The sequence below is a fragment of the Gobio gobio genome, assembly GCF_949357685.1.
Source record: "Gobio gobio genome assembly, chromosome: 4".
Classification (NCBI taxonomy): Eukaryota; Metazoa; Chordata; class Actinopteri; order Cypriniformes; family Gobionidae; genus Gobio; species Gobio gobio.
The window spans coordinates 61422951-61434978 of record NC_137100.1 but is presented as its reverse complement, the minus strand read 5'-3'; the positions used below and the strand labels follow the sequence as shown (position 1 = coordinate 61434978).

Sequence of the window (12028 nt, the reverse complement as noted above, 5' to 3'; positions counted from 1 at the left end):
CAATTTAAGCAATTTTGTCTTATTTCTGACCCTGACCCGTAGACTCCTACAGTGGGAGTCGGGAATTGGAGTCGACTCCAAAAAACCTGGAATCGAACACCCATAATCGCCCCCCCCATGGTCTCTACATAAGGGATAATCCACGGCTCGCGGTGCATTAAACAATTTTAATGCATCACGTGGAGGCAAAGAACTTCCCGACATAAAGTGGAGGGTGGTTGCCTCCGCTAAGTGCAATAAAATGGTTTAATGCACAGCTAGCCGTGGATTATCCCGCTTATACCATGGTCATTTACCAGAATTGACCACTTAAAGCTGTTATTGATTGAAGCTGGAATGAATTAAATTTATCATTTATTTAAATTAATTATCAAGAGAGAGAGAGTAAGAGAGTAAGAGAGATGCTCTCTGTGTGCGAGCGAGTATGTGTATGTGCGGTTAAATGAAAACAGTGGATTAATATAGAACGGTGTTAAGTGTCACCGGCCCACCGGTGGTAGCCTGGTCCTACCAGACTCTCATACATTTCATTTGTACAGAGAGTCTGGCCACTCTCCATTGACAAGCGTTAACTTCCTTGAAGGCGGGAACTCTGTTGAAGTTTAAAACTATTGGATCTGCCCAGAGCCGCTCTGGATCTGCCATAACCAATCGCTAACGTTTGGTCGTGACGGATGTCATCTCAAACTAGCGCACAACATCAACGTCATCGTTCTCAGCCACTCCCTCTGTTCGCTGATTGGACCGGTTAAAATTTGACCAGAGAAAACCAGAGAATATACCGCAATCCCAGACGGAGTACTGAAGGAAAAAGAAAATTGAGCGGTAGTACGTAGGAGGGCGGAGCCAGGCTACACTGGTGGGCCCACAGCCATTACATTTTTAAAACGGTAATATCCTATTATAAACCTAACCTAATCTTGACAAACTATATATCATTTGAAAGTTTACAATCTCTAGTTTTCATATTTAGTGACAGTTTTTTCAAAATAAATTTCATAGGAGCAGTAATTTATCATTTTTGCAACAAGAATATTTTCATACTCATAAGGTGTGTTCAGACCTTTATTTTAAAATAGAGATGAACAGAAAAAATCAAGAAAGATTGGTAGAAACCTGTTTGATTTTAATGCCAAGAGTTCAAAAGATAACCTCCATTCAATTTTTTGAGAAAAAAAGGTTTGAAAATGTTTTAGAACAAGACAACAGATTCGCCATTTGTGATGTGGCGGCGAGCTATAACGCACACAAGTGTTCTTTTTTATGTTTATTAGAGATTGAATTCGTATCAAATTCTGCCAAACTTCCCATACTGCTTCTGAATAGAATGTCTACTTCATAAATTGTATGAAAATTATGGAAATATATGGTTCAGATCACTCAAACCATATATGGAAATGGAGGCGCCCTTATATGGTCTGTAATGGAGCTTGGATGTCATCTAGTGAAAAAGTGTGGCACTGGGCCCAAACAAAATCTCACTGAAAGCTCATTTTTTGAGATATCAACCTAAAATTTGGAACACAACTTGTTCGGAGTCCAACATGTTTTGTAAAAAAAAAAAAAATATATATATATATATATATATATATATTTCACTATTTCACTTGCATAATTTATTTGACTTCTACAATAATCTGCCAAATGTCTTTTTAAAACAAGACCAGCCTCATGTCTATATTCCAAAACATTTTTAAATTACAACCATTTAAGTTTGGATAGTGCATTTTCAGTGGGGGGTTAAATTAACTTGGTTTTAGTTTAATTGCACACCTTCCAGCCAGTCAGATTCTCAGACAGACCATGGTATAAGATAAACTTAGCTTATGATGCTTTTGGGAAACGCAGACCTGATGCAGACTCATATACGCATAGCCGAAGTGGATTAATATCGTCTTGGTCTGGAGCCAGGTTTACGCAAGGAAAGGTGAAAATAAGCGGGGCAGTGTGAAATCTTCCCCAATGGCTCTCAGAGCGCTGTAGAGCCCGGGAGGACTTGCTTTATCATAATAATACATTCCTGCCGAAGCCATACGCTAAATTTTAATATCTCCTGCTCACTTTATGATTTAAAATAGTCTTGAAAATCCGGAAATATTTGTTACAGAATGCTGAACACATTCACTATTTATTATTGATTCAGTTTATATAGCCACGGCATTCTCTCAGCATCATAACTCCAGTCTTCAGTGTCACATGATCCTTCAGAAATCATTCTAATATGATGATTTGCCGCTCAATAATTTCAGTTTGTGGAAATCGTGATTTTCATGATTCTTTGATGAATAGAACGGCATTTATTTGCAATAGTTGTACTGTCACTTTTGACCGATTTAATGCATGATAATGAAATAATAGCACTGACCCCAAACCTTCATACGGTTGAATATGGCAAATATACATCTTTTTAAACTATATATCTGTTTGAATAAAAAGCTTGTCAGTGAGCTCTACATTTTGAAGATTGTAAGATTGTTGGCTGCAGTTTGAAACTAGTATTTCCACAACTTGATAGCTGTCACAATGTGATAACTACATGTTTACCTGATTACCATCTCACCAGGGGAGCCTGACTGCGAGACGTTTTCAGCTGACATGTGTGTTGGTTTGTTGTTTCCCTCCCTGTCAGTGAGGTTTCACGTGAATTGCCATCTGCATGACCAGTTTCTCGTGCCGTCTTCGCACTGAATCTTCGGTTCAGGCGGTTCAGTCTCACATCACCCAATCGCATCTCGCTGTTTTTTGTTTGACATTCATATTATTTTGTCTAATACCCCCCTTCCTCTCTCTGAAGGTTCAGTATATCAGCTATCCGTTCAGCCTAAAGGGACGGGAGAGGAGGGGTTTACATGTGAGTGTCTATTTTGTCTTTCATTTTCTTGCTTTGGTTTTCTGGGTCCGTATCTCTTGTCTCGCAGTATCTTTGGCTTCATATTCTTTGGCTTGCGTTCTGTTCCTCGCCGTCTACGGGAGTGAAAGCATGCTGTCTGTTTGTCAGAGTCTTTTGATTTGATGTTTTGCTTTGTGTTTTGCACCATTTTATGTTCTGTCTACGTGTTGTTTCTCGACTCACATCTACACATACACATATGCTTTGTCCCTTTCTCTCTCTCTCTCTGTCTCTCTCTGTTTTCCGCTGAGCACATTCACAGAGTTGAATGGAAAGCTGAACATCTCTGGAGTAAAGTCAGGCTCGGCTAAAGTCTGTGTGCTGTTTGAAACAAGAGAACTCTCTCTGGTCTTGCAGTATGACCTGAAGCATTCTCTTTAAAGGCAACAAGAAATGAAAATTGATCCCATTTACTTTCTTCAGAAATTTCCTGAGCCTTATTTTTTTTCACAATTCATCTGTGCATGATGTTCCACAATAAAAGGCAAGATGCTATTTGAACCACAGTGTAAACAGGATTGTAATAATATATAAGCTAGTGTTGTCCACGCGGTTAACACAGCACCCGCTTTTTCTATCATCCTTTGGCTAGCGTTGCAATATATGATCACGCTCTTATTCATGCAAATGCTTTTAAACCATTCAAGCGCAACAAGACAAAAGAGAACGCGCTGTGTGTGAATGTCCACACACACTCGTGCGCACGGAAAGCCGCTTGAGACAGCGCTTGAACGGACGAAAACACACAAAACTGTGCCAAAATGCCCATTTGTGGAGTATTCTCGCAAGTCTCAAATGATAATAATATGGCTAATAGAAAAAATTGAACGGTAATTCGGAAATGAAATGTGAAATTATTACAATATAAAAATATATTGAAAAGGTATGAAATTTATTTTCTTTATTAATTAAAGAAAATGTGTGATTTAATTACTTAACTTTTTAAACTATTGACAGCACTAATACACATGTAGTTATGTACATATGAAAGAAAGACAGACAGACACAGAGACAAAGACTAGAGAGACAGACAGACAGAAAGAAGGACAGACAGACAGACAGACAGACAGACAGGGAGACAGACAGATAGAGAGAGACAGACAGAAAGACAGACAAACAGATACAGACAGAGAGACAGACAGACAAAAAGACAGACAGACACAGAGAGACAGACAGACAGACAGACAGACAGGAAGACAGACAGGCAGATAGAGGCAGACACAGAGACAGACAGACAGACAGACAGACAGACAGACAGAAAGAAAGACAGACAGATACAGAGAGAGAGACAGACAGACACACACACACACACACACACACACACACACACACACACACACAGAGACAGACAGACAGACAGAAAGAAAGAAAGACAGACAGACAGAGAGAGACAGACAGAAAGACAGATAGAGAGAGAGAGACAGACAGACAGAGACAGACAGACACAGAGAGACAGACAGATAGAGAGACAGAAAGACAGACAGACAGAGACAGAGAGACAGATACAGAGAGAGAGACAGACAGACACACACAGAGACAGACAGACAGAAACAAAGACTGACAGACAGACAGACAGACAGACAGAAAGAAAGACAAACAGATATATAGAGAGACAGACAAACAGACAGACAGAGAGAGAGACAGACAGACAGACAGAAAGACAGATACAGAGAGACAGACAGACAGACACACACAGAGACAGACAGACAGACAGACAGACAGACAGACAGACACACACAGAGACACAGACAGAGAGACAGACGGAAAGAAAGAAAGACAGACAGACAGACAAATACAGACAGAGAGACAGCTAGATACAGACAGAGAGAGACAGACAGAAATAAAGACAGAGAGACAGACAGAAAGACAGATAGGGAGATAGACAGACACAGAGACACAGACAGACAGACAGACAGACAGACTGAAAGACAGACAGATAGACAGACAGACAGACAGATAGATACAGACAGAGAGACAGACACAGAGAGACCGACAGAAAGAAAGACAGATAGACAGACAGATACAGACAGAGAGACAGACAAACAGAAAGAAAGACAGACAGACACAGAGAGACAGACAGAAAGACAGATAGAGAGATAGACAGACAGATACAGACAGACAGAGAGACAGACAGACAGAAAGAAAGACTGACAGACAGATACAGAAAGACAGACAGACAGACAGACACAGGGCGACAGACAGACACAGAGACAGACAGAAAGACACAGACAGACAGACAGAGAGACAGACTCTTTATTTCACTCTTTGCTTTTTTAATAAATGTTGCAGGTCAGATCATTCATGTTATTCATTCGTATAATTAAAGAAAGAAGTTTTACATTTGAAATCTCTTTTTACATTGGTTAATGTTACATTTCTTTCTATAAACAATATTCGTTTCAGCTGACGTGATCATGGCTTTGTGGGCAAGAAACAATAATATTAATCAATAACATCTCAGCCTACTCTTTACGGTCCAATCAAATCCTGATGGATAAAATCCGGTCCTGCCCTGCATTGTTTTCCACTCAAGATTCTGCGTCACGCTGTGATGTTAAATGCCTTTTGAATGTTGTTTCATGTAGTGTTTAATGAGAACCAGCAGCTCCTGGGCAGAAGGTAATCCGCGGATACGTGTTCTTTACCACGGTGACTTTAAACTTCTGTTCTGCAGATGATAATACGCAGATGAAGACTGTGATGTCTCCCTCATGGCGTTTGCCCTTTAAGAGTGTTTGACTCAGATACAAGCTTAGGGTTATTGTAGAGATTCTTCAACTGGATTAAAACCGAAATGTTTGTTATGAACATGAAACCCTGAGAGATGAACCGAGGCGAATATCAAACAACATGATTCAGGCTTTCATTACAGGCCACCGCAGAGCTCAGTTCTTCATAAAACCAACTCATCAGTCATAACATCAGTCAGCCTGCTTCTTGTCTGTCATTTACTATATTTTACCGTCCTTTTATCTGTATTGTTTTTATGTAGTCATTATGATGGGCTCACTTTTGAGCAAATGAAAGGCACTTTCAATTCCAGTTTTTAAGATAAACCGAGTCGAGTCGTGGCTGGTGGCCCAATGGTTAGTCCTCTAGGCTGCTAACACAACGGTTGCAGGTTCATTCCTGAAGCAGAGAAGGTCACGACAATAACCATCAGCCGGTGTTTACATGTAGTCCGTGCAATCAGGAGTGAGACCACATAAAAGCCATGTTACCGCTGCTCCACCCAGAATACAATCATGTGGTTATAATGAAAAGCAAGTCAGCTCCAATACATGCTTCATGTTTCTGTTGTAAATTGAGTTTCTGAAAGGTGTTTTTATCTGAAAATACAGTTACGTTCATAATTAGCCTATGATGAACTGAAAGGGGTCGTGCAGGATTGTGGTTTGCATTGGGTTGTGCTTGTAAACTGATGTCTTCTGCTCAGGCCCGGGTTCTACGGGGGTGCTAAGCACCCTCAAACGTAAGCAAAAGCACCCTGATACTGTAATAATATTGGCGAAACCGATTTGGCAGATTTGCATATTTGTGTCAGAGCTCTGGAGAGCGTCAAATGCATCTATTTACAATGTGTTTTTGCAGCGGTGAGTAATGTAGCCAATCACAGATAGTAGTTGATCTCTTGAACGCGATCAGAATCTCACTGCTCAAAACGCCAGAGTTTTTAGGCTATTGAGTGCTGACTTAATGTAGGCTCGCGAAACATCTCATTAACAAAGACAAGACACGATGTAAGAGAGATTTTTATAACAGAACTTTGTGAGATCGCGATGAAATGCATTTTAGTGATCAAAATTTCCTCCTGATACCCAGAATAGAGGTTTGGCCTTTTTTTAATCGAATTTCTCTGACAACATACAGTTTTAAGTCTGGATATTCTTATGAAATATGAGACATTCTTATGAAAATATTATTCCACATCTTTTTACGTTACATATTATCCCAAAAACACATTAATATGCAAATTAGACACATATTGCATTAAGTAAAATGGTACATCAAGTTATTCTGTTATATCTTTCGTTCTGGTGTCCTCTACAGAGCAGAGCATATATTATATAACATAGAATTACTATAATTTTTTTTTTTTTACTATCTATTTGTTTTTTATGCTCCAAATGATGTAATGACCTAAAAAAATCTAAATTCACAAAAACTTTTTTTCTGGTTCTCAGGAAGATGACATGTTAAAATACTAGTTACGCATTAAAGCAATGTAAAGGCAGATTTATAGATGAATAGACAATTTGTAGCAAAATATCTTTGAAATTATAATTATTGGTAAAAGTGATGACTTGTAAATAATCATACATTTCTCACTGTCAGAGGTGGACAAAGTACACAACTCTATTACTTGAGTAAAAGTAAAAGTACTACTGGTCAAATATTACTCCGTTACAAGTGAAAGTTCTAAAAACAGATTTTTACTTAAGTAAAAGTACAGAATTATTTGTTTTTAAAAGTACTTAAGTATCAAAAGTAAATTTATTTTTTTATGTCAATGCATTATTTTATTATTGTTGCATTGTTGTATAAATGCACTCTGTGCCATCATGGTGGTTTAAGCCAGTCAGTGATGCTCCATCCGACATGCTAGCATACGACTACCTTAAACTCATTTCTTTACATTTGTATAGAGTGTTGTAACTTTTATACAAGTATAGAAATTTTCAATTTCTTGTATTAAAGTTACAAAGCTCTTTACAAAGCTGCTGTCACTTTAAGGCTGAATGCATGGACCCTATACTCTGATACACATCCGATATTCTCCCAACTGTTTACTCTTCTCTTTCTGCCAGACATTTACATTTTTGAACATTTTATGAGACATGCATCAAAGTGTATGCCAACTAAACTAATCTTTAATCTTTTGAGAAAACTGAAACATACTTTTTAAGTATAGCCATGGGTGCACACACTGTGCCAAGGAACCGTCTTCTTCCATTTTGCTATAAACTAATCAGTATTCAAAAAATGTTGGGAAACTTCACATGACCCTATACAAGAGTGATTACTGATAGGCTGTCTGCAAAAAAAAAAAAAAAAAAAAAAAACTTTTAAAGAAGAAAAAAATTATCCAGACTTTTAAAGCTGCTACAGAAACGACTTTCGACTTTGAGGACCTTGATAGAAATGTAAAGGAGTAAAAAGTACGATATTTGTCTTTCAAATGTAGTGAAGTTAAAGTAAAAGTATCCCTAAAAAATAATACTCCAGTAAAGTACAGATACTCAAAAAGTGTACTTAAGTACAGTACTCTAGTAAATGTACTTAGTTACTGTCCACCTCTGCTCACTGTACACTGCTATGGCGGAGCACCCTCAGTAATTTCAGAAGCACCCTCAGTGATATGATTCTGTAACCGGGCCTGCTTCTGCTCCACCTATAGTGAATAGCATCTGCTTAGATTTTTATTGAAAATACATTGTGAAATGGGGTGTATGCAAAAAAACAGCAGCCCATGCTATTTCACTGCTTGCAATTGATCGTTAAGCCCCGCCCCCCTTAGTTATGTTGCTAACTCTGACAAACAAAACAGAGTTACTAATGTCTTACAATGACAGCTGTCAGTGTGAAAACCTTATCCCAAGATGTACACAGATGTTAACACAGAATGTAGTGGACTCCATCCGAATGATTGCCAAACTTTACTGATGGTTTATGAAGTTTTTACATCGTTTTTGACTCCAAAAAAATCACCATAAGAGCTGAACAAAGAAAGCATAAGACGTGCGCATTAACGTCTCATTCACTAACTCTCTCTCTCTGTTGCATTATCATTAACATACACAGCAAATTACACAAAAACACATACATATACAGACCTTATGTAATAAACTGTAAACTTTATTATCTGCAAAACAACTGCAAGCTGTCCCTTTCACTACCCGTATCGCTCCCTAGACTATAATACCCATCAGAATAGGAGTCCTTCCTTAAACATATCTAAACAGAATCTCACAGAAATATAAAAAATATATACAAAAACAAATTAGACGATAAATCACAATAAAGTCTGTGACACAGAAGGACCACCTCTCGCAGAGGAGCATTCAAGTGGGACTTAAATATGCCATGGAGGGATATATAAAATATTTTCTAGATTAATTTGGAAACGAGGGTTTACAGATCATAATGTTATGTTCATGTTGGTATTCACCATGTTTCAATAACCTCAAAATGCCACTTTATTTCCACTTTGTTATTTTGTAGATTTTTTAATTAGTGTAGTGTCTACTTTGTCGTATTAACTACCACACCAGACAAAACAAAAAATCTACAGTGTATTTGGTCCAGACCAAAGCAAGTGAACTAGCGGACTTTCCTGGTGTGAATACACCCTAAATGAAACGTCGACCCAGGACGAGGTACAGGACTGTGAAGCTTTGGGGGTGTTGAGGGTCCATCTGTGTTTTGATTATCTTCTGAATCCGATCCAGGTGAAGTCTTTGACAAAAACAACATTTCCTCAGCCTTTTGTTTAAACATTTTTTTTTTTGTTTTTATCCACATTCAAGTGTTGATAAAAAAGAATGTATGAAGCTAGAATAAAATGTTTTTAAAATGGAAAATTTTAAAGTACAGTTAAAGGTATATTTCAAGTATAAAAATGAAAACCTAAATAGGAACATAGTAGAAGTGCAAATACAATATATGAATGGTAAACTATAAGTATGATGTTATGTTCACTTAAAGAAAACTTACTTGTATACTTGCAGTATAAAACTACTAGTAGTTTACTTCAAAGTGTACTTTCATAAACTAAAAAACTGTACTACATTAATATAGTATTATAAAATAGTATTAAAATAGTAAACTACTAGAATACTTGTAGTTGACTTGTAGTACAGAGGCAGTACAAATGAGAAATGTAGCTATGAACTAGTTGTGCATACTGTAAAAAAAAATCCCCGTAAAAGTTACGGTAAAAAACTGGCAGCTGTGGTTGCCAGAATTTTACCGTAAAAAAAAACGGCAGTAACGTTTTAGGTTTTACGGGACGGCACCATATAATTTAAGGTTTATATTGTAATAATTACGGTTAAAAAACGTTTATTTTACAGTTCAAAACCATATGATTTAAAGGTTTATATTGTAATTACTATAAAATATTCTGGGAATGTCAATTTACGGTTTTTCACTGTAAATTACACAATGACTGTTCTTTTTCACTTCCAAAACTGTTCATTTAATGGTATTTTACTGTAAAATGAAATTAAATGTAAGGTTAGATCTATTACAGGTATTCACCGTATATAGTACGGAAACTTTCTGTTAACTAATTAACTAATTAACTGTTTTTAATTAACTGTTGCCTAATTAACTGTTTTTCACCGTAGCATTTTTACAGTCTTTTACCGTTAAAATCACAATATTTTTTTACAGTGGCACTTAAGGTTTACTTTTACAGCATTGAAATAATACACTTACAAGTTTACTACTAGTACATTGATATTAGTATACTTACCACATAGAGTATACTTTAAAATATATACTTCATAAAATGAACTTAAAGTATACTTCTTTTTCGTTAGGGTACTTCGAAGGGAGGGTCTATGGGTGGGTAAATGTTATTTTTTTTTTTTTTACACAAAATAAGCTCACGCATTTTACATATGAACGCAATCAGAGATGACGGAAAAACACACATAGAGCATGTAAGGAAGTGGTCGAAAGTGGACAAGCTCAAAACGCTTTAGACCCAGTTTACACCTGTATGTAGCGTCATCCATTTGTGATCTTAATTCCAGGTGTAAACAGGGCAAATTTAGTGCAAATTGACTTTTTTTTAATAGCAGCACTTGTAACTTTTGAATTAACTGAGACCTGAAACATTGTGTAGCCTCTGCACAAACACTTTTAGTTAAATCTTCATGCTTTGTTGTGGAAATGTTGCACAAAAGCACACATTAAATATGTACAGTGGCCTCAAGCACACAATGCATTGGCTAAGCTCTCACGTTTACATACCAGCGAGTGTGTTGCAGGCTTAGCGCTTTATTTTAGGCCCGTACTTATGTTGAGCCATCAGTGATGCTTCAGTGCTGTCTGGGAGTGACTTTAGACGCGATACTGTGAGTGTGTGTGTGTGTTTGAGGGGACAATGTTATCTCTTTTCTCCTGGAGCTGTATTATTTATTAAACATTTTCTGCAGTCGGCACCCCCTCCTATACAGCCGCGATCTCGCTCTCCCGCCCTCTTTCTCTCGCACTCATGTTCAAAGAAAACGTTTAATCTTCCAGATACATTTTAATGGCAGCGTTTAGTAGCTTGCCACTTTTATCATCAAAGCTCGTGTTAGAGCTTGTATGAGTGTTTCTCGGGTGAAATGAGTTAAATGACTCAAGGCATATGATGGCGAGTGTTAAAGAGGGACCGAATGAAGAAGAGATCTCTTCGATAAACGCGGGCGTACTTCACGTCGAAGCCAACAGGAAATGTTGTGCTGCAATTGCCGCTACAAAGCACATTGATTTGGGTATTAAAATGAGTCTGAAGCCTTTTCTGTGTGAGTCATCTGAAGATATTGCTCATAAAGTGTTCCAGTTGCTAACAATATTATTTTTACACTTGTAATAATTTCAAAGCCTAGCGCGCTGCCTACATAGACAGCCATTTAAGGCATTATAGTTGTTTCTAAAGGCAAGATAACTTTTAAAGGTAGTGTTGCATGTATCTTTCACGGAGCAAGCAATCCCAGAATGCATTGTGACAAACGGCATCTAAAATCACATAAAAATGAGAGCAATGTCGATAACTAATTTAGTACATAAAAGTGTGCTGTGCAGTAAGAGTGTTAGAGTGTGCTAAGCTAAGAGCATTGCAGGGTTAGCTTAGCAACATGCTAACATCAAGTCTCCTGAGCACTATTTGACAAACAGAGTCACTTGGGAATACCGTAGTACAGTGAAGGTATTCCCATGTTTTTTTATGGCAGTTCTTCTTGATTGGCTAACTAGCCTCTATGCACTTAGCTTTAGCATAGTTTTACTCTGGTATTTATGGTAATGTGGTATGTTAGCACTAGTATTGTTTTCCCCTCGTATTAGTGGCTTCTGCTTATATGATTCTCATTTGTAAGTCACTTTGAATAAAAAGCGTCAATAAAAACGTGAATGTAAGTGATT

At 37.5% G+C, this 12028-nt stretch overlaps 1 protein-coding gene across 2 annotated transcripts in view; it reads left to right on the top strand.

Annotated features, from left to right (window-relative positions):
- unc5ca (unc-5 netrin receptor Ca) overlaps nt 1–12028 on the top strand; it is a 244119-nt gene that overhangs the window by 189845 nt on the left and 42246 nt on the right. Inside the window, exon 8 of one of the 2 annotated variants that reach the window (XM_079815891.1) lies at nt 2795–2851. The exons of the other annotated variant lie outside the window; for it this stretch is intronic. Coding sequence (XP_079672017.1) covers nt 2795–2851 — 57 coding nt within the window. The remainder of the gene's footprint in view (nt 1–2794; nt 2852–12028) is intronic. 2 annotated transcript variants of the gene reach the window in all.